Source organism: Contarinia nasturtii, unplaced genomic scaffold (genome assembly GCF_009176525.2).
Source record: "Contarinia nasturtii isolate CC-2019 unplaced genomic scaffold, AAFC_CNas_1.1 Cnas_scaffold_745, whole genome shotgun sequence".
In the NCBI taxonomy this organism is placed as follows: domain Eukaryota; kingdom Metazoa; phylum Arthropoda; class Insecta; order Diptera; family Cecidomyiidae; genus Contarinia; species Contarinia nasturtii.
Window position 1 is genome coordinate 1805004 of NW_022198093.1, and position 24277 is coordinate 1829280.

The following is a 24277-nucleotide window of genomic DNA, read 5'->3' on the forward strand; positions in this document are numbered from 1 at the left end:
GTGCATATGATTCTAAACGTTCTAAACTCATTTATTGGTTTTTTTCTTTCTGCTTTACATTTCTTGTTACTGTAAAATCACTTTTCAAAAATTTATGAAATCGTATTCAATCTAAACACAATAAAATCACAAAATAACTTACAGTTTGCACACAAAAATTTAATTTTTTTCAACTAATAGGAACTATCGCAAAATTGCGTTATGAAAATAATGTGTTTACGGTTTTGACAGATTATTAATGTCGACGTATACGTAACCACAGCTGTCATAATATATACGTAACTTCGTATTTTCACATTGTGGAGAATTTTTTCTGTTTCATTAATAATGAATCATTATTTTCTGTAATAAATAGAAATTTATTTATTTATAATTCTAATAGAATGAATTTGAAAAAATAAATAGAATCATTTATATGAAATAAAAATAATTCTAATTTGAAATAATACGATTTTGTTAGGTTCCCATAGAATGGTGTGAGTATTTATAATTTAGTTGTATTATTTTATATGCTTTATGTGTGTGTACAATGATTTTTAATTGATTTAATTTCAATTTGATTTACTTGAATGATTTTTAATACAATTTTTGTGTTGAAACTATAACATTCAAATACATTCCAAATTATTGAAATAAATTTGATTTTTGCATCTAATTCACACTAAAATCAGATGGCGCTCATTAGCGAGATTCGCAAAAAAAAGTCTCCAATCTCATATACGTCAACCCCCCTTGCATAAACTTCATGTTTTGAAAACTTTGCAGATTCACTTCAATGTTGGATATTTGAGGAGTATTCGATGCAGCCAAAAGTATTTCTTGGAAAACTAGCGCAACAATGTAAATCGGCCCTTCCAAAAAGTTAATTTTCTTGCTCTCTCATCCACAAGCACATGCGAAAAAATTACACATACATTTTGAATTCGTGTAGAAATTTTATGCGAAATGCTGGGCTGCAGTAATCGAGATAGAAATCGAATTGTTCGTCATCCATTTTTCGGGTGAAGATGTCCACATAAATTGTGGCACCAAAAAGGCGACCAAATCGGACTGATGTGATTCGGTGGGATATTTCTCTGGTTTATCTGAAGTTTTGCGGTTAAACTGACGCAGCAATCTTTGGTCTTTCGATAACACTTTTTGCGTCAGTTGTAAAATTCCTTTTAATAGTCGCGATTTTTGAAGCAAACATTAACAACAATACGTGCGTGCTAAGCAAATCATAACTTTCATTATGTTTTCGTTTCACTGCTGTTCCGACCGAAAAACGATGTGGTGTACACGGCTCTCGAGAAAATGTCTCGGTGTTTGCATGCCACTTTTCATTTCACCCTCATTTTTAACGACAACACATTCCATTCAGTGCGCCGCCTCGCATACTTGGATATTACGTTTGTGTGCTTTCTTTCTCGCATTCACCGAAAAATGTTCAACTCGAACTGATAATAAGTAGCATACAGCACTGAAAATTGGAGTAATAATAACAAACTAGCTGCCACAGAGGATACAGCGTAATGAAAATGATAGTAATAGAGACCAACAACAACAACAAAAAATTGCGCAAAACGCAAAATTATAAACATGATATTATTTACGAATACTTTTGGTGTGGAGCAGTTGTTACTCCAATGCATGATTTCGTTTTAAATATTTTTACTATAGAAGAAGACTCTTTTTTTTTGCTTTTTTAATTTTGTGTAACCGACTATCTAAATGTCATACACGAAGCAAGCTAGCGCAAAAGAAAAAAAAACGGCGAATGGAGGAGATCCGACGATAAACCGTGTTTATGTTTTAGAACGAGAGAGAGAGAGAGAGAGAGTGTGTGTGTGAGAATACAGCAACATTGAATTATATTTGCTCATTTTCCGTTTGTATTCTTATTTAAATTTCCCGGTAAAACAAATTATACTTTGTGTTAAAATAAGCGTAATTTACGAAATCGCACTCCCTTCTATTTGCTGCCCGAACCTTGTGTACGTTCACAGCATAAAAAGCGATATCGTTAAATGTTAGAATTTAACCAATGCAGTTTTTGCAATGCGAAAAAAAAAATCCGAACCGAAATGTAACGAAGATTCAATAGTCTTAGGTCAATGTAGCATTGCATAGATACATGAGACACCAAGATTTTGGATTCAGAAGACCAAATTATTTGTTGTTGCGAGGTAAACCAAAATCTTCTAATCCATGATATGTCATTTGGCCACCTCTGTGCTCTCTATATCCCTTTTCCCACTTCGTGCACATTTTTCTGCAGCCAAACTCTCTCGAAATTCGAAACATGTTGTAACTACATGTATTCACTTAAGTGGAATTTTCAGCGAATGTGGAATACATAATTTAAAACGGGAAAACAGCTGGTGCATTATCAACACGATTTTGTTGTCTGTGCCGTTGTTTTTATTTTTTTGGCTGTCGTACGCTGACACAAACAAGCAATGCTTGTTTACCAAAAAAAAATTAGCATTATCTCGAGTATTTTGCAATGTAAACGATATGCACGACACTCTTGCCATCTCGCGATCTTTCTCTCTCTCTCTCTCCCTCTGTATCTCCATTTCTCTAAACATATCAAGTGAATCCATTTGGTGCCCTAATCTATGGAAATGCATTTCATGTTTTTACATCATCCCGATTCATTTTGTGACTAAATGATTAACATACACATATGGGCTGGATTGTGTTGAAGTTCATTTGCAATGAAATTAATTTGTCTTCTGGAATGAATTTAAATTTTTGACTGTCGTCGAATGTGAGTGTGACGCTGCTGTTGTTCTGCTGTTTTTTGCAAAACGGTAAAATCTGTTTCCGTCAAGATTGCTTTTATTATTCGATGGAAAATATGAAATGCGAGTGGAATGGAAAAACAACAACGAAATAGTCGGGTACCGCATTGTTGGTAAATTCCATACATTCCAAACTCAAGTTGGACCAATGCACGGAGCATTTCATTAAAAGAGAGATATACTCATTACGGGTGGAAAAGTTCACAGTCGAAATTCTACATTATTCGGACCATACACAACAAGAATAACATCCATTCACACTTGGTGACCTGCATGGGGCGGAAATGAATGAGACGAAATTTTCTCTCTCATGGGCGCAGCCATATTGAAAATTTTGTATGCGCTTATATGTAAAATTGGTGGCGCCACTGGTATATTTGATGTATAAAGAAGAACATGTTTGAGTCTCACTCGTTTATATGTAAATTACATAGGCATTTCCAGGCCATGGTGACCTGTGATAATGGTACGTATTTCATTTTTATTTTGAAAAAACAATTCGCTTTTTTTTACGTATTATTTGTTTTCTTTGATTTGTCACAGTGTGTAACCGAAAATTACAAATATGTCGAATGACAGAGACAATGGATGAAAAGAAAACAAGGCTCCGTCGATGCGATTAAATGAGTATTTCTTGATGTTTATATTCATTTGAATGTTCATTTGCACATTCATTTTTGCTCTGTCGTGTACGCTATTCATGTCGATTGAATGAAAAGCCTAACAAAAATACACATACATTCAGGCGTTTATGAACGTCAAAGTGTTAGATTAAAAAAAGCATAACAATGAGAGATGCAAACCAGTTGGTTTCGAGCCGGTGCTGCAAAAAAAAGAATAAATTGCTGCCTCTGTGCAATTTGTAATGCAATCGAAAGTCGTAGCGAGAAAGAAAGAGGTAGCGAGAGAGAGAGAGAAGGAAAAAGAGAAAGACGGCAGGAGAAACAGAGAAATGGGCGTATGGTTTCTTCTTTTGTCAACGACTAATATGAATTTAATAGTCGTCAACGGTGAGAGGAGAATATTCGTTTTTTTTCTTTCTCTCGCAGCAGTGAGCCATGAAGAACTGTGTATGGAGTTCGCTTTGATAGAGAACACCTTTGTACCTGGTGTCGTTTGTTCTTTGTTTATTATGGTTCTTTTTGTTCCTGAATGGAAGCAACAATAACGGCAGCCACACAAGAAAAACGACTCCACTTCCATGGCGGTATTCATGATTTATTTGTGCAAAAAGAGAGAAAGCGAAGACAGAGAAAGAGCCAAAGCGTTTGTAATGCTAATGCAGTCAATCTTTTTGCCGATTTTCCATACAAAATGCATAAGCAAATGGGTTTTTACCATTTTTCTCAACGAAATATCGCCTTTATGGTGGTTAATTCCGTCTTTTTCGCCACAGTGCTCACAACGAATTCGGATTTTTTTTGCCTTTCTCCATTTAAATGATGTCGAGCACTTTGTTCCGGCGGTTTTCACTGTTTTAATTGAACTTTTCAACAACATTTTCTGCCTTGATGCAACCGACACCGATCTGATGCTACCGGAATGTGTGTTTTGTAAATGTGTCTTTTTATCAAACGGTCAATGCGAAAATATGAAAATACGAAGGTCACATCCCACGACTTTTTAATTTTCAGAGTGCATATAGAGACTGCAGGCTTAGACCACATTTTAATTAACAACTCTACTGGCCCATATAGTGAAATGATCCCATTAAAATCGTTTACAATATGCAACGATATTTAGTATTTGATATATATAAATTATCTGCTGCAAACCATATGATAAAGCCTAAGAACATTTCATATGAAAACTAACAATTTCACTCCAATTCCGACTTTTTATACGTCGCAAGAGAGGGAGAGAGAGAGAGAGAGAGAGAGAGGTAGGAAAATTAGGCATGCAACAATTTACCACATAACAACAGTGTGGCATATGGATATGCGCTGAGCTTAGCATTGCCAAGAGACATTCTCGTATATATATATCGTTAGCGGCCGTTGAGACGATGCAAACAAGACAAAGACGAGTCACATGCAAAATGCCACTTCCTTGACTGCACGATGCATGTGCACCATCATGCATGAGTCGTATATTTTATGTTAAAATTATGGCGAATTGCGACAATAGCATCCTCATATCATACCACCAAATACAACTGTGTGAATTTTCTCTATTTCCCGAGCTCTCTCACTCAATTCTCCCTGCCCTCTCTCCGCATCTCTCTTCGCAATTTTTCGCCTTCACATTCTCCAGATATTTGGAATTGAGAGTGAGTGTGTATCTTCGTCTTTTGTTCGTTCGCCGCTTGTGTACCGGCACACAAACCAGTAGCCCCCGTATAATTTATCTGCCGCATCTATTTTGCTTATATGCAGAATAGTTGATGTGTCAGTTTTAAAGTTAGTGCGCTTTGGCTAAAAAGCTGAAAATAAAGGCGAACACATTCTCATTTATTCCCCGAATAAATTGTAGTCTCTTTAGTGTGAATCGTCTCCAGCAATGAAGTTTGTTATTGTTTTCGCAATGCATCTTATGCAATTGCAATGGCATCCATGGCCAAACAGGAAAGTATTCTGAATTATTTGAAATTTCCTCAAACACGGTGAATAACGTTCATTCACTCACATTGAGCGAACAAGAGAATGAGACAGAGAGGCACGGATCGCACACACACACACACAAAACATACGGAATTTTCTTGTAGTCAGTTTGTTACGGACGCTCGACACAAAATTTATGTCACAGCACAGATTTTCATTTCAAATGTTATCGTGATGCATAAAGATAGAGATATACTTAGTGGACGGGAATGCCACCACGTTGTGTGAGTGCGAGAATGCACATTTTGAATATGTCATTGGCTTTCCGATTTATGGATATATGAGGGAATATATCGGTAAGGAAAGTCAAAGGAGGGTGAAAGCCATATATGGATGCTTAGTGGCCACTTTTCCATATCTTTAGCTTGGTCTCGGTTCATTCGGGACACTCAATCCTATCTCTCTCCCACTTCACCATCTCTAACTATCTTCCTTTTTCTCTCTCCCACCCTCTCAGAGAGTGTCTCTTTGTCACTTTTCTTCCACCTCTCTCACCCGTTCTCTCTTCGAAGATCTTTTTTACTTTCCTGTGCTTCAGCATCCAACAATAAATCGAAAAATATCAAGTGTGACGCTCATTTAGATATGTTGAGTGTGATCAATGTATCAGCATTTCGTATTTATTACGGAAATTGGAATTTTCTTACTGACCGTTGACACGAAACACATGTCCTTCCCTTCACCTACTCCAAAGTTTTCTGCTAGTCTGTAAACTCAAAAGTTTCCATCATGTTTATATAGTTTTATTTGGATTGTACTCCATATTTTTTTTCTCGGTCGCACGCGTAATTTTTTTTCTCGGTCACTGATAATGGCAAAAATGTGTTAAAAAAATGTCAAGCGAGTTCAAAGGCTATAATAGAAAATTTATATTCCTCACTTTTGTGCTTCGTTCGTGCAATTTTTTCTCTCTTTGAAAAATGTGGCGCGTGTATATTTATGGCATTATACCGACACTATAATCGAATAATTAGCGTTTATCTCTGACACTGTGTAAATTGTAAATGCATTTTTAAATACTACTTTGTACCTTTTTTCTGGTTGCGCCAAAATGGCGTGAAAAACTGTATTTTGCAAATATTCGTTCTCTTTCCCACCTCGGGCACATCGCGTATTTATCGCAAAGTATAATTAATTAAAAGTTTGCGTTTAAATGCGTGTGCAAAAATACTTTCAACAATATCAAACATCTTCACGAAGAAAGAGTGTATAAAACTAGTGCTGAATGCGATTTTTTGCATATTCAAACACAAAAAAAAAATGAACATACTCAGGTTTCCCTTCTCCGTTACGAAGAATAATAAAACTTTTGTGCCGGTACTGCGTTTGCATATATGCGTTGCTTTGAATTGATGAAGGAACTTTTAATTACGTAAGAAATAAATGTCAGCATTTAAGCCAAGTGTTCTATTAAATAAGAACGAAAACTATTATTCTACACTTCAAGTGAATTTTTGTATTTTTTTTTCTTCAGCAAAACACAAACACAAAATGTTCAAAAGCATTCAAGCCAGACAAAACAAATGAATTACTATATTTTGAAAAGTGTGCTGCACACTGTGTGTGCACCTCGTTTGTTTTATTGTGTTATTTTTTTTAATGCCGAGAGGGTGAAATTCTTTTAATTCCACTTTTTGCACCTTTTGGCCACATTTTTCCCATTGGCGAGGAAACAAACGCGTGAAATAATACACCATGTGAAAGTTCTTCAGTTATTTTTCTCGTTCGCCTTTTGAATGGCGAGTATGAAATCTGGATCGATCAAAACGATGTTCATTTTGGTGTGTGCGAGACTGCGAGAAAGAAGCAAGCGGAAACATTACCGCACGGCATTGCTTAAATTTCATTTCACGTTGAGCATACGACCACCACTAAACAAACGACGATGGCATGAGTGAAATCTAAAAGCACAGCAAAGAAATTGCCTTCACGTGAACGAAAATGAAGTGAAAAAAAAAAATCAACAACCGAGCAGCAAAGTGGCAATGAATTCGAGGCGCGCGATGGCTCGTCGGAAACGATAAACACATAACCCTTCTGTTCAACAGTCCAATTATTGCCCCTTCTGCTGAATGTGTGACTGCAATGAAATATTTATATACGCGAAACATCGAAAGCGACCCAAACGAATTGTAATAATGCGCGAAAAACAAATTAAGATCAAGATAACACATAGCAAAATAGATGGTGGAAATAAAACGTGGGATTCAAAAGAGCGAACGAAAAAAAAAAATAAGTAGAAACACATTGGGATTTCTGTGAAACACACCGATTCGCATTTGTAGTACCCGATATCGAATGAAGAAAATTGTATATAAATGTTGGAGCAAAAAGAATCGAAATGAAAAATGTACAGCAGCTATGAAGCAGTGGTGTTGTCGAATAGCATGATAAATATTGACATTTATTTGAATTGAACGAAAATGAATGCGCACTCGGACTGTTTTGTTTCATTTTATTTATGGAATTAGAAACGACAGAAAAGTGACGGCTTTAAAGAGGCGGCAAACTCATACTCATTTTCGCACAACTGAGCCGACGGTTACTGCTGTTGAAACGGAAATATTATTACAAGTAAACATCAATAAAATTAGCAATGGGTAATGATGGAGTCTATTTTAAATGTATATCGTGTTTATCTGATATGCTGCGGCCCATTAACTACATACCGAAATCGAAACGATTAGCCTCAATTCAATCGAAAAGTCAAACTCAACAAATAACGGCGAAGAGGGGCAATAAATAGACGGCATTTTTATCGTACTTACATTTATTGGATTTGTCAGTGTGCTACCATCAACAAATGACCAATTCAAATTACGTTTTGCTGTTGATCGGCCCGATGTACCGCCCGGATATGTTGGAAACTCACTTTCATTGCACAAAATCGACGATTGAAATGCATGTTTCATTTTTAATTCATTTCATATTCAATTTCACTTCTTTTTAACATTAAAAAAACAACACTTTTTCTAATCAATGACACTTGGAATTTAATTTGCTATAATTCACTTCAAATATTTTATGCAAGTCCTGCAATAAACTTAAAATGTTTAAATTAAGTTTGACATTTACGAAAACTAACACCGAAATCCGATTTCATTTCAAAAATTCATCAAATCGACTAAAGTCGGTTACTCCGGTTATATTTAGTTTATTTTCTACTTCATTACTGGTGGCACAAAACAAAATTCGCAAACCGAAATAACGCATGGTTGTTGTTGGTGTTGCATTTCGGGTTTTGTTCGAAAAACTTTCAAAAGGTTATTTAAGTGCTGCAATATACAAGTGAAATATTGAAATGTGCCCTTGTAGTGTGTAAATTGTTTCTCTGCCAAGGATAGTTTTTCAACAAACCACCGAAAGACTCATTGTCGGTCAAAATGGCTGGTTTTGTTGTGTGCGTTTTTCTTTTCATTCTTTGGCTATCGTGTGCTCGTTCCATTTTCCTCAAAGAGTGTATTTTGGCAATTTAAGTCGAAACACATAAGTACAATTCAATGTTAATCGCTTTAAATTGCTTCCACCAGATTCTTCTTCTTTCCTTAACATTGAACACCAACACACACACACACACCAGCATCGTCGTCTCCATTTGCATTCTATTTTTTAATGATTCTAATAAATTTGCCTCGTTCAGTCTAATTTATTCGAGCCAAAATATTAAGTAGCGCACATCTTCGATATGCACTGAAAAACACTGAAAATAACGACTCGTCGGGACTTTGTGTGTTCCAAGAAAAATTAAATTCCAAATAGGAACGAACAACAACTAAATAAAATTCTAGTTCAAGTTTGAAAATAACATTGTTGCTGGCACTTGTTAAAGAAAGCTCCCCCTAGTTGGTTTGGTTCGTTGTCGTTCAATAAAATTCAAAAATTGCTTTCGGAAATTGTTGAACATTTGTAGCGTCATTTTCACTTGTCATTTACATTTATCACGCACCTACCATATTATTTTTATCGACTTACACCAATTATAGAATACTCGAGACGCAAACCAGCGTCATAAATAGAGCAATTAAAATCGGTGACATTCAATTCATTATTTAAATTATAGTTATTGAAAATTAACCGACATATTTCATTTTTTTTATTGCAGTGTCTTTTGAAAGCGAAACATATACTGGAGTGAGTTTATAACTTGACGGGACAAACAATCTCCGTGTGGTTGTGGGCAATTAACAGTGAAATATTTGCATAAAAAGCACTAATTTGTGGTTTGGTAAAATCCAATGTAAGAATTTATCGAGAAGAGTGCGCGGCACGGATGGCTAAATGTTCACTATAAACTGGCCAACCGAGTGGTGAACACGAGACACTGTTCACAATATAGATTGAATTTGCCTTAACAAGCGACCGCTAATTGAGCAATTAAATCGAATTTGCTGTGAAACACACACACGTACAAATGCTTTCTCTTCTCTTTCTCACTTGTTCGCTCTCATTCTCTCTCTCTCTTTCCGTCTTATATGATATCGTCCTCGTTTTTCCCCACAACCGATTGTCAATAACCGTAGTTATTGTGCAAGCAGCACTTCCGAACTTTAACTATACGCTACGAATTTCAATCGGAACGTAATTCGATTGTGCTCGATTTGCATACAAAAAGCTGACCATTTCGAATAAAAAGGAAAATTTTCCCCATAAATTGCCTCAACTCTATCTCTCTTTCAAACATTTTTTTCTTCTTTTTTTGTTCAACAAAAAATTCCCAATTGCATTTGCAAGTGTCAAAGTGGAAAGCGGGTAACACAATTCACAGCATCTAAATCTAAATATAGTCAATGGCCAGAGATAGAATGGAAGGCTATAAAAATCATTTCAGTTTTAATTTAATTAAATCACTGCGAAGCGTTTGTACGATGGCAAACAAAAAACATACACTCAAAACACATATACAAAATTTCTGCCTATCTCTTTCTCTCGTTCGTAAAGATGCCACAGCAATAATGGGCTGTATTTGTTCGGCATTTTTTGTTGTTGTTGTTGTTGCTGTTACATTCGATAGCGATTAAAATGTGAGAATACGTTTGAATGGGTTGAGAGTTTGGCAGCCAGATGCCCCAGAAAATCTGAACAGAGGAGTAAGCAACGAGGAAGAGTCCAGCCGAAAATGAAAAACGATCAATTGAAAAGTACATTGGATCGTGATTGTCCATCGTAATCTGTATTGATTCAAGTGAATTTGCATACATGCACACATAAAAAGTACAAACAAACGTGCGATTCATTGATACTCATGGTTCAAATAAGATAGAACATGTGTGGGTGAGAACGAGAATGCGAACGGGAATGAGAGCGTTGTCGATAAATAAATTGAAAAATGCATATTTCAAATTTAAATCAACCAATAGACAACGTAACGAAATGTCGAATATCATCGTTGTGTCGACGGCCACAGCGAACAAAAAAAAATGTTCGAAAATAGTAGTAGACAAGCAAAAATCCCGCTATTTTTCGAAGAAAAAAAAAACGAGCGAAAAAGAAAATCGCTTCAAATTACACGCGGAAAATGTTGGAATTGCAGCGATGAAAAGCAAACGTTTCGATGTTGACCGGTTGTGAACTGGTAGTTGCCCAGGGCTATACATATGCATGTATGGTCTATATTACAAAAATCCAAAGAGAACATTGTTTACTGTAACAGAAGCGCACGCAACACAAACCATTTGATTTATTTACCTCTTCAGCTGGCACAAAATCTAATAAAAATCACAAAAACATACGGAAACATAATAACCAAACGAACACGCGCCTGATAAACGTCAATAAAACGAGTGTGAATAAAAAGCAACAACATCAATAGCATTGCAACACAGATTAAACCATTCAAATTAAATAAATCTAGAAAATATGCTCACTTGGTGCACCAGAAAATGCAAAACTCAAGTAAATGTGTTCGCCCCCATTGAAAGTTCGGCCAAACTACGTTCTTTCTTCTTTTTGTTTCGCTATTTTTTTTTAACTCTTGCCAATGTAATAATATAAAAATGTCCATTCCGTAATCAGAAAACTGTTTCCGATTCACCATTTTTCATATATTTGGCCACCACAACGGTTGTGTAGTTTGGTATTTTTCATGGTTGCAATTTCAAAACCGAGAATCGGCGCGTACATCATGTACTTGTCATTTATTGCTTTTCTTTCTCGTTTGTAACGAGGTTCGGTTCGTGTGTCCAGTCTGATTTGTGTGTGTGTATTTAATTTTTAGTGCATGTTGTGTATTTATTTTTTGTTTGTTTGTTCAGCTTCCTTTTTATTTCAAGTTTGCTAAACACCTGTACTGTTGAGGTATACACACATACATTTGTGTGAAGGTGAGAAAAAACGGCGACTATATTTTATGTGCCGTTTTTATTGCTGAAAACTGGTGAATGGGCATGCATTGGTAAAATTTGTCATCCGTTGCATTTTATCGATGCAACGAGTGAAAACTATAAATTTGTAAACGATTTTTTTTCGCATCGCGTCTCTGTGCACGCTTATGGCTCTTCTTTGTTCGCGAGTAAATATTTATTTGTTGGCAAATGTAAACCAACATAAAAAGCGACCAATGAATAAAGTCTAAATAAAAAATGGATAAAATCAATATGTTGTTACTTGTTGTGTTTTTTTTTATTCAGCATCACAGATAGGTAGAAATGTATTAAAATGGCTCAATGATCGGGGATTTGAAGTTTTTGGCTCAATGGCATTAGTTGAAAAGCTTAAAACTTGCTTCAAAAATGGCGAAGCGAAATTGCAACTACATGTATTAACCAAACAAACCTCCGGTTCTCACACTTTGTGCAATTTTATCGCTTATCGATTTACCGAAAATATGCGCACATACATTTGAATCATATTTTCACAAACAAAACACACACGGACGGAAAAACGTGCACCACACATACACACGTACTATTTAATTTTGAAACATGTACGATTTTTGTGCAAAACAAATTTCGCACATACACATCGTGACCGAAAAAGAGAGAGAGAGAGAGAGAGCCCGCGAAACAGTGTGATCTCAATTGGAAATTATTGCAACAAATGTGTACAAGTGTCCAAATGTTTTTCAAAAAACCGAAAAATTATTGTAATTTTAAACATACGCATTTGGTTTACCACGCTCATTTTACAAAAACCAAACCACGAATTCAAACTAAAGTTTGGCTTTTACATTGTGCACAAACATCGGTTGGGGTGAAATTCAAATTAATAACAATCGGCCCACAAATAAACTGGACGACTGATGAAAACCAATTTTATTATTTCACTTTGAATAGTCGTGCTTTTTTCCCTATATTAAATTCCAAAAAATTTGGATTTGATTATTGAACATTTGAATGCAAAAAGCACAGATTAGAACCATACTATTGATATAGTGTGATACCTAATACTATTGATAGTACGATATAGTGTACTTTTGATGGAGTTCTATTTTGGTACTTTAGATGTCCAACATATGCGGTTCCACGTTCAAAATACATGTTGTCGTTGTCACAAAATTGAAATGAATCCCTTAAAATAAATCAGCATTACTAGATAAATGTCTTCAAATGCGTTACTGAAAAAAGTCAGTCAGCAAAAGCGTTATAAAATATATGGACGATGTCACGCTTTTGTTGGCGAACTTTTTTATATAACGCGTCACATACAGTTTTTGACACTATTGCTGACGTACTTTTTTCTATAACGCATTTGAAGACATTTATCTAGTAATGCTGATTTATTCTAGGCGGTTCAAATGTACCAATAGTTCAATATTCATATCGTACTATCAATAGTATCGTGATATTCACTGGCTAAAAGAGAGATTCGTGTATTCCAGAAGTATCGTTTGTGTGAGCTGTCGTTGAAAACACATTTTTTGAATTTAACAACAAATATGAATGACATTACCTCAAGATGCGTCAAAAAATGAAGAATTTTATCATTTTGAATCGCAGCAATTCGAATGAACATTCAATCCATATTGATGCGAATGCCGTCATTCAATATTACAACAAAGTCAAAATGAGATGAATTATGTTTTATGTACTTGTTCATTGCAATTATTTTTACATGTCATCAGAAATACGAATGCAATATTAACGGTATTTTGACGGAAAATAAACAATAAATCAATTATATGGGATGCACATTTCAACCACGGTGACAACAACAAAGACCAACTGAAAAAAATGCATATATTTTCCGCATTTACACTTCTCGTTCAGTGAACAGAAACCAAACGAGCGCAAGAAAAAAAATTGAATCGGTTAAATATTGTTTTCACGTCATCATCAATGTCCAATGAACACCAACTTACACTGATTTAATTATGTGGAGCCAATAAGTTATAAATAAATATTACATTCAGCCTCTCTCTTTCTCCCTCTCTCTCTCTCTTTCTCTCTATCTGACTGGATGATAAATCAATTTGTTAAACTGTTTTTTCGCGACAAATATTTTTTGGATAGACAATTTTATGGGATAATCATGAAAATCGACGGGATATCAAATTCAATCAAAATTATATTCAATATATTTTACTACATGTATCTAGCGTAGTATGATAAATTTCTAAACAGCCAATAAAACAGAGAAAACAGTATAAAATACAAAACAGTTTTGCAGCTGTTTCTCTTTCGAATTTTGAAATGAAATTATCCGTTTGTTTAACACAAAATGATTGTTGACTTTAAATAAATAAACGATTCGCGGAGAGAATGGTTTTGTTAATGTCAAAATGTTTAAAATCGTTATTTGTTATATTACAAATGAGTTATATGATACGCCAAATTAATCCAAATTAATCAGTATATTTTATTCAGTTTAATGTTAATTTCCATTTGTATAACTGCTTTTTATCTTCGTTCTTTTTTCATCTTTTAGTTGTTGTTGACTTTCGATATAATTATCGAAGATTTGTTTTACAAGCAAATTAAATGATTTGGTTTTTGTTTTTCTTTAAAATATATATTTTATGATTTTTGATGGTTTACTTTTGATTTAGACACCCTTTTGAATTAAAATCATCAGCGAGAAATCGAATCAGCGACCGTTCTGCTGTACTCGTTGAATCGCACTGATTTTGAACATTTCGAACCGATACCAAATACATTTCATTCGAGTGCTTGTGACGAACCAAATGAATTTCCGTGCTGCAGAAAAGTGGATGCATCGAATCCACATTTCTCCAACACCAGTTGGTTGAAATAAATATGTTCCACGATGTGAGCGGTACGATTTGAGTAAAAGACTCAATATTTTTCGCTCATGCCACGTGGATTTAACATTTTCTCCAGCTATACTGTTGTCTTTATCGTTGATACACTCATCCCCAATCCGTATGTGTGTGTCATTGAGTTGAGTTTACCAATTTTGATTAGATTTGCCACACGAATCGATGCTTTCGTCTTATACACACTCAGAGGGCTATCACATCTCCCGTGCTGAACCGAACCAGAGCACTTTTTCATATGGATATTGTGTTTGCCACTGATATAGTCTTGACATTTTATTTTTGTTGTCGCTCAGCGATACGGGGAGCGAGAGAGAGAGGAAAGCATTTTACTTCTTTTTACTGTGGCCCTATGCTGCTTTGACCTTATTTGCGCATGTGAAAAACAAATACGACACAACAAATGGAAATAAGAAATAGAGAAAATCGTGGAAAATATGGGTGTTTCTGTTTTCTTATAATGAAATAACATTTTCGCAGTAGCATAAGTCGCGAACTCGGTGGTTATACACCACTGTTGATGGATTCTAATCCATGTGTATGAAGACATATGCGTGTGTGTGTGAGAGAGAGAGTGCACGGCTGATTTTGTGTTACACCATCGCATTTTATTGGTGAATTACGACTATTTATGAGCATGTATGACGCATTGTCATTGAATCGACACCCGACTAATACATACCATCATTATTATAACCGTGTATTTCATTAAGCTATACATTCATTTTCACGCTGAAAAAAAAACATATGAGACTTTTTGATTGCTGAAGGATGTGATACTTTGTCTATTAAATTCATGAAGGTGCAAAGTCTTTCAAAGTGTATTTAATACGATTTTATCCATTTACTCAAATCTCTTGATTATATATTAGGAAATTATGTTTCTTCCTCGAATTAATTACAGCATTTAAATTATATTAACCCTCTAATGCATTAATTTTATTTGACATGAGAACTATTTTTCTGTGATTATTTTGGTTTAAAATTCCTTAAAAAAATAATCGAAATTCAAAAAATTGCATAGTTTACTCAAAAAATGCTATAAAATTGCTATAAACGAAGAGAGAAACAATTTCTGTTTTCGCGTACATTTGCGTTTATAATTAAACATCCGCTTTATTTTCACTTGTCAAATGACCGGCAAATGAAAGCCTGAACCCTGTTGAATATATTTTAATTCATAAATAGAATCATTTTTTTTAATTATATATTTTAGACAATAGTTTATACACCCTGCCTAAAGGCTATCCAACTATTTTTTTGATTTTAGTTTCACTCAAATCAAGGTAAATTGTTAAAAATTTCATCGAAAAGAGAAGACTTACTTCAAATTCATCAAAGTGAAAAACAGTGTTTTTTTAAATAGAACCAATTGTTCAAACATGAAAAACTTCCATTGGGAATTTTATTTTTCTGTTGAATATTATTTACATAAGAAAATGTTTGCAAAACAGCACAACCAATTTAAATTCTGAATACGTGTTCCATTGTTTTCTTCTCGAAATTTTTTAAATTGTTTGCTTGAAAAACCGAAGCGACGACAAATGATGAGTGTGATGTTGTTTTTTAAAATTTTCCATTCAATTTAACATTTTTGCTAAGCGGCATGGATGAATTGACGTCACTAGATTGTAACGGAGGCTGTAATTCGGTTGATAACATCGGTTTCACTGAAACAATAATTTCTTTTAACCAAATATTGGAGATTTTATTTTTGAGGGAAAAAAACACACTAACCAGCTGCCGATGCAAAACAAATACTTAAAACTGTAACAAAAATAGATAATAATAATTTGAATGTAAACATTTTGCAACGAAATCGATCACTTTTACTTAAGAAATGAAATGACATGGGTACCGAACGTGATATTTATACCAAATCTCATTTTAATGACATTAAAAGACCTGATTCTTACTAATTTAAAACATGTTACCGATTGGCAGATTTAAAAAAGTTCATCCAAAAATGACGTCATGAACTTTATGTGTTTTATTCAGGTTTTGAGCGTCGTGTAGATGAAATTTGACTTTTTAGTTTGAGTGACACGAATTTTTAGATGAATTTGATACTGATCCATATAGTTAATATGCAAATGCAAGCATGCTCTAAGGCTAGGGGATTGGATCTCGATCAGAAAATAGCGAATTATTCGATATTTTACGAATTTTATGCGAAATGATTTGTAAGCGATGGGCCAGTAAAGTTGTGATTTAAAAAACAATTCGCAAACAAAACGCTATGAACGTGAGACAATTCGCAAAATTTGTATGTTTTTTATGTATCAAATTGTGAACGCTTGTAAACGAGCCAAGTGAATAGCGGCGACGCACGAAAACGAAATGAGTGAATAGCGACAACGAACGAAAGAAAAAATGTTATCCGTTGCCGCTATTCACTCACTTCGTTTTCTTGCGTCGCCGCTATTCACTTGGTTCGTTTGAAAGCGTATATTATATAGTTTGATTGTGATAACTTTTTGCGAATAGCTTGCGAATTGTATGCGAATTTTTTGAATTATTTTACTAAAATGACGACTTTATCATACAACTAATAAATTTTCGCGAATTTCATCATTCGCGAATAGATCATTTCCCCTAGCTCTGAGGTCATTTCTATAAAAGTTTTTTTTTTATCACAGCCGCCTCATAAATTTGAATATGCTCGGGCCAACAAGTTTAATTAATCATGACTGCATTGGAAATACAGAAGTTCGTACAAGGTGGTATGGCAATAGTGGTATAGCTCTCTTTTGCTCTTACTCGCTCCTTCTGTGTAAGTGCATGAAACGACCGCATGACATTCATTGGCGAAGAAGTGATAATGGTGACAACGACAGGCATTGGTCGTATATAATCCACATTTCTTAGTTACTGTTTGAGTGTATTGGTGTGTGTGTTAGTTTCATTTGGGTTGGTGTTTTGAATTTCTTATGGGATAAGCTACATTAAATATTATTTCTTCTTTATATCATTATAATATTTCAATTTATTGAACAATCAAAATAGATATTTGCATACAAATGCTCTTAGTAGAGTAATAAAAAACCAGTAGCTAACGATCGATTTGAATTTCATATAAATTATATATCATATTCTAACCAGTAAAGGTATCGAAGTGTTAATAAAAGTTTTAAATTCCCTTAGTACAGATCGATATAAAGTGGCGAAAAAATAAGTATGTGAAAATAGGGGGTGGCCATACCATGAGGGAGATCGAATGTTTCATTATCTTTGTTGAACAATATGTTTTTAAAGACATTTTGATTTTTTTTTTTTTCAATTATAAATAAATTTATTATTCAACTAAGAAAATTATACACAATACCGAATGCCCGAGTTCGGGAAATTTCGGATTTCGGACGATTTTTTTCATTTCGGTCGGGCTCGGGTCGGGCAAGCATGAAGAAAATTCGGTCGGGCCGGTTTTTTCAGCCCGTTGCGACCTCTGGTATATACAATTCTATCTCTAAGTGAGCTAGACACTATTTTACCCAAAAGGAGATCATAAATTAAAAATACAGAGGCATTTATACGCCGTCTCCAAAGCGGTTGAATATTGAAACATCATCTAAACTGATACGGTGGCAAAATAAAATTCTCATCTCGTTTGATAAATCCCATTGCTCCACGTGCACTGGCTGTAATCGCGTCGATGTGATTGACAAATGTAAGCTTCGTGTCAAATACAACTCCCAGATCCTTGTGTAAGTTGATCCGTTCAAATGTATGTTGGCCGTTGTTGATCGCATAATCATAGTTGACTATGTTTCCGCCTTTTAAGTATGTCATAACGAAACATTTCTTCAAGTTCAAATGGAGACTATTTTCAGTACACCATTCACTCAACTGATTAATATCATTCTGAAAAATGATGGCAACTATAGGCGATTGTATGGTTCGGATCAATTTTAGATCACCTGCGAATAATAAAACAAGTGCATTCGGTACTATTTTGACAAATTTTTCACAGGAAATTACAAGAAATGAACGTAGGATCGGAAAATGTTCGCAAAATGCAAGCCAAAGGAGTAACAGTTCATTTCGCTGCCAATTCTAAGACTCGAATTCAATAAATTATGATTCTTTGAACCACTTTTATGTTTATTGAAAGCATTCTGACTACATTTGTGCTACTTAGCCACTGGAAGTATTGCATTCAGCCAAAAAAAAAATTGGTCTAGTGTGAATGTGCCCGTGAAAACGCGTTAGACCATTGCTTTAATAAAATACGTTGACGTGTTCTAGAAAGAAAAACACATTTTCAGAGACAGATGTTGTTTTTTCCCAAAGAATGCAGTAAAAAACAGTATAAATACTTGACTCTTTCAAAAGTTAGATTCAGTAACGTATTAACTCGTTAGTGATAAAGATGACATTTTCATCAAAATTTTTTGGGCTGGCTTTGTCACTGGTAATGAATAGTGTGTGGTAGAATAAGAAGAAATATATGTTTATTCTCTATATATTTTATTGTTGAATGTGGATAGATCTTATTGGTGGTGAGTATAGCAGAGGGTAATGGGCCTCGGCCAATTAGAACTGGCCGTAGACGCGGCGATAATAATGTTCCAGAAACAACAGGCAGTTTTGGGCGCAATCATGGCTATAGTAAGTATTCTATGAAACAAAAAGAAATATATTTGCAAAATAAAAAGTATGTCTAATTTTTCAGGCAATGCAGATATTTCATCACTTGCCGACGGTATGAGCCGTATTAATATCGGTACTTCATCGGGATCATCGTCAAGTAAGCAATACAAAAAAAAGAAGAAATACGATTTTTTTACTTAATTCAAGTCTTTAATTTTAAGATTTTCAATTTTAAAATTTTCACTTTTTTAACGATAAAGCTCTAAATTATTAGTTTTCCTTTGACTTTCATTTTGCTCTATATAGGCGAATTGGGACATGACGGATATGGATATAGTCATGATACAACTAACATGGGTTTAATATTTTTTATATCTTTTTAAATACATTTCAGATTTTTTTAGTGATTTTTGAGTGATTTTATTGATTTTTGTTCAATTTTTCATACTATTCATACTGACATGTAAAGGTGGATCTAGTTTTGACATTTTTTTTAATTTTAAGAGAAAAATACTCAATTTGCTCGATTCTCACGCACTAAACCAAAGTAAACTTTACATTTACCTTTACATGCCATTCTTAAGCTGACCAATTTTTATAATAATTATTGATTCGGCATGTATACTCAAAAACTTTCAAATCTGCTTCATTTCTGCCAATTTTTCTTAAATTTAAGCAGAAAATTCAATTTTGTAAAAAAGTGAACGTCGTTGAATTGTTTTGAATTTCATCATTAGCTATTATCTTCTTCACTTCATTTTCAAAGTGAAAACCAAAAGATTTGAATAATCAATTTCTATTTTTTTTTTTTCTATGAACGATAAAATAATATTTAATATTTTACGTGTTGAATTTAGTAAGTATCAATTTAATTTTTTTTTTTTTTTCAAAATTAATGTAATATACTTTTATCACTGATAATAGGTCGGAAGAGTTGAAGAGCGACAAGGTAAGAAAATAACAGATTTTATTTTCCTAATGTAAGAAATAGGTTTGGACATTGGTCACATTGTCAGTCCCTAGCATCTGAAGCTAAAAATATCCCGATATTCGATAAAAAATTCTGATTTTAAATTCATTAAATGTTCAAATTAAGCCATAACATATAATAAACGATAGTCTTTTAATGATTTACGATTTTTTGTGTATTATTTAACAGCAATTCCGATTGGTACAACATATTCAACATCAACAATGCTATGGAGTGGTCCTCAAAATCCATCAAAATTCGGTACAAAATCAGCAGGTCATGTAATTTTATGTGCATTAAAAACGCACGGAGATCGAATTGCTCAGGTGAGTTAAAATCCAGATAAAAATACAATTTTTTTTCAAATGAACGTATTAGAATAAATGGTGATGAGCTTTAAGTAAGCTTTAAGCTTTCATTTAAGTACATACAAAATTGTTTGAAAATTCATTCTTATCTATCACATCAGATAAACGACGACAACGGTGAACGATTAACATTCATGGACATCCGAAAAAAAGCAATTCGTGCTGCACAAAATCTTCAGTCGTTGGGATTTGCCCAACAAATTTTTGGTTTTATAAGTAAAACTTCGGAAAATATTGCACCAATTGTATTTGCAGCAATGGCAATTGGTTCTCCAATAAATGGCGTTCATGAGCCATTTGATAAGGATCATATTATTGAGACATTTAATATGACCAAACCACCAGTAATATTTTGCGATATTCAATACTATAAAGTCTTAATTAAATGTGTGTCGGCGTTAAAATACACTCCAGTAATATTTACGATTGATAATGGCAATAATAATCATTCAGTGCAAAATCTATTTAAAAGAACTGGCAATGAAAAAAACTTTAAGTAAGTTAGAATTAGTAAGTAAATATTAGAAAGAATAGAATGTAATGTGTATTTTTTGTAGGCCTGAAGAAATAGATGGCTCAACGCATCCTTTGTTGATCTGTAGAACAACTGGATCAACTGGAACATCTAAAGGTAATATGAAATCTTTTATTAAAACTGCACATTACACACTATGTAATAGTTTCCGGTCCGGATGCCCGGATTTTACTTTTCCGCACACACCTAGTGTGTAAAGAGAAAGTATTGCAATGGGTCAAAATTTACGACATCTCAAAAACATCGAATCCCTTTTTAGTTAAATCGAGGTACCCATAATTTTGATTGGAATTTCTTCAAACCTTCAGAAATGATTTTCTTGATGAAAAAATAGCTTGTGCAAAGTTTCACGTCATTACGGTAACATGCAGGCATGGCTCCCATACAAAAATTCAACTTTTTGTGATTTTTTCAAAGAAACTATGTCAAATATTGATTGAATCTCAAAACTTATGTCAGATTCGTTTTTCTCGTGCCAAAAAACCCCCAAATATACATTTCAAACTTTGATTTACGTCTCTGGGGAAAGACCAGACACCAGACCCCTTATGTGTACACCATGAATACACCGATGAACGAATATCACTCAAAAACGATACCAGCCTATTCCTCGCGACCCCCAATCACCCTGTAAAGTCAGATTTGGATTTGCTTTTCTCTAAGAAGAGTTATCGTGTTAACAAATTTTTTGCGTACAGGGTACACGGTACAGTGTACCACATCTCCATTAACATGGCCAAAAAACGGTTGCTCTGTGATTCTCTAAACTCAAAATGCATAGAAAAATGATTTTTGACGATTGTAAAATTTTGGGGTGATTTTGGGGTGACACAGTGGGTGTGTGGAAAAGTAAAATCTGGCAGCCTTATGTTACACTAGATATTGATTATCGTTTGAGCCTTACGTACCAGAATTGTTACCTACATGCATATAATTTAAAGTCGCTGAATTACGATTTCTATAGAAATCTTAGTATAGTAAGAAATGTTCACCCAATGTTTACCATTTTTTCTTACAGGTGTCACTCTGTCACATGCCGCAATACTTGATGGATTAAATCCATATGATATAATAAAAACGGACGATGTACTTTTATCTTTTAGTTTACCTAGTATGCTGAGTTACTATTTGATTTTGTTATCGTCAACAATAAATGGAGCAACTAGAATTCAAACATCTGAATCATGGACACCCGAATTGCAATTACGTTTGATCGAAAAATATCGTGTAACATTTTTACCGATTGCAATACAGCAAGTAATTTTGATGACAAAACTCGAACATTTTGACCAAAGTGATGTATCCAGTCTGCAAATTGTGTTAACTGGTGGTTCCAAAGTACCATTTCATCTTCAACAAAAATTGAATAAACATCTTCCCAATGGTATGGTTAAGGGGCAAATCACTTAAAAATTGCTAATTATTATTGATTGTTTTTCGATTATTTGTCGATTACTTTAAATTAATTCTATTCTTTTCTTTTGTGATTCTCCCCTTAGGTATGGTTCATGTTGCATATGCAATGAGTGAAATGGGTGGATTGGTGTCATTTGACTATCCAATACCGTCTGGATTGGATACGGTGGGCCAACTTCTTAATGGAATGAAAGTAAAAATAATTGATTTAAATGGGAATCAATGTGGTCCGAATACATTTGGAGAGCTATATGTGAAATCGAATTACCCATTTCTTGGCTACGATGATGAAGAAATGAACCGAGTAGCACTCGATCGATATGGCTTCTATATAACCGGTGATGTTGGTTATTTCGATGATAATGGTAATTTGTATATTGTTGGACGTAAAAAAGAATGTTTCACATATGCAAATCAATTGATATCACCAACTATAATTGATGATATTCTAACTTCGATACCTGACGTGAAGGCAGCTTGTGCAGTTGGCATTCCAAGTTCAAAATACGGAAATCTACCAGCTGCACTTATTGTTCCCAACGACAACTGTCAGTTGACGGAAGATGATATTATTAATGTGATTTCTGGTAAGTATTATTTTTGTTAAATTTCGCATTTTTTTTATTATAATAACTTATTAATGGCTTTGAAATTGTAATCAAACAGGAAAACTTGGAGATCAATATAAATTAAGAGGCGGAGTCTATTTTGTCCCTTCTATACCTCATTATGGTAATAAAGTCATACGGTATAAGGCACAAGAAATTGCTACTCAACTATTTAAAGAGCGGCGTGGAAGTTGGTGAATGTATGGATTGATAATCGACGTATTAAAACTAAATTATAACTTTAATAAGTTAAATATTTTCGAAAAAAATACCTTCAGAAAATTTTCCTGTAATTCATTACTAGGTTGAAATATATTTTTATGAAATTGGAAAATAAAATAAATGGTCTTACGAACGTAAGACGAACTTTTCCGCACTGTTTAACCGCAGTACACCACAAACGTTTCTTATTTTAAGCAATGGAATCATTTTTCAATGACATTCAAAAAAATATGTCTGACGTTAATTTTGCCATAGAAATTATTTTTGAAACACTTTCCATAACTAATGTCACAAAAAATTTGGATTTTTGTATGGGAGCCATGTCTGTATGCTACCTTAATGGTGTGAAACTTTGCACAGGTTGTTTTTTCACAAAAAAATAACATTCGGAGGGTTTGGAGAAATTTCAACCAAAATTAAGAGTACCTCCCATGCGAAATATTCGTTTTTGAGCCAAAAACTGAAAATGTTGTATGGGAGGTACCCCTAATTTTGATTGAAATCTCTTCAAACTTTCAGAATGTTATTTTTTTGTGTAAAAAATAGTCTGTGCAAAGTTTCACGTCATTAAAGTAGCATACAGGCATGGCTCCCATACAAAAATGCAATTTTTTTGTGATTTTTTTAAGGAAACTGTATCAAAAATTGATTGTATCTCAAAACTAACCTCGGATTCGGTTTTCTCGTGCCAAAAAAACCCCCAATACATATTTTTGAGTGTTTAAGTCTACATTAAGTATGACTTTTGGACGAAAATTGGACTCTTTTTCATAGGTATCACTACAGGCATGAAATCTTTTTCCATCGACCAAAGTCGCTCAAAAGCTAATGATTTCTATTCCTCGGGGCCCCCAATCATCCTGTAAAGTCAGATTTTGAATTAAGTTTCTACTATGAGCGCAATCTTGCTAACAAATTTTGCGTACGACGTACAACGTACGACGTACAACGTACGACGTACAACGTAC

General features: G+C 34.1%; 2 protein-coding genes and 1 long non-coding RNA gene across 8 annotated transcripts in view; 2 read left to right on the forward strand and 1 right to left on the reverse strand.

Annotated features, from left to right (window-relative positions):
- LOC116341635 (delta-sarcoglycan) overlaps positions 1 to 14436 on the reverse strand; it is a 26074-nt gene extending 11638 nt beyond the window's left edge. The window contains exons 1-2 of one of the 5 annotated variants that reach the window (XM_031768809.1): positions 14362 to 14436; positions 8158 to 8432 (exon numbers count right to left, since the gene is read on the reverse strand). In XM_031768809.1, the coding sequence (XP_031624669.1) occupies positions 8158 to 8301 (144 nt within the window). In that variant the 5' untranslated portion in view covers positions 8302 to 8432; positions 14362 to 14436. Of the gene's footprint in view, positions 1 to 8157; positions 8433 to 13685; positions 13957 to 14134; positions 14203 to 14361 lie in introns of those variants that run through there. The other 4 variants (XM_031768811.1, XM_031768813.1, XM_031768810.1 and 1 more) reach the window with 4 other exon arrangements.
- LOC116341636 lies at positions 60 to 690 on the forward strand. The gene is made up of 3 exons (XR_004201184.1): positions 60 to 344; positions 461 to 476; positions 672 to 690. It is a non-coding gene; the product is annotated as an uncharacterized LOC116341636 (long non-coding RNA).
- A 4516-nt stretch (positions 14437 to 18952) lies between the features above and the next one.
- Positions 18953 to 23488, forward strand: LOC116341723 (luciferin 4-monooxygenase-like). 2 transcript variants are annotated; one of them, XM_031768964.1, is made up of 11 exons: positions 18953 to 19011; positions 19088 to 19208; positions 19273 to 19347; positions 19497 to 19547; positions 20116 to 20139; positions 20350 to 20486; positions 20630 to 21024; positions 21086 to 21159; positions 22082 to 22447; positions 22563 to 23066; positions 23146 to 23488. In XM_031768964.1, the coding sequence occupies exons 1-11, from the start codon at positions 18970 to 18972 to the stop codon at positions 23283 to 23285; spliced, it is 1929 nt and encodes a 642-aa protein (XP_031624824.1). In that variant the 5' UTR covers positions 18953 to 18969; the 3' UTR covers positions 23286 to 23488. The 2 variants fall into 2 exon arrangements, with proteins under 2 accessions (XP_031624824.1, XP_031624825.1); XM_031768965.1 differs by lacking the exons at positions 18953 to 19011; positions 19088 to 19208; positions 19273 to 19347; positions 19497 to 19547 and adding an exon at positions 19940 to 20046 and having other exon boundaries at positions 20115 to 20139.
- Positions 23489 to 24277: the final 789 nt, after the last annotated feature.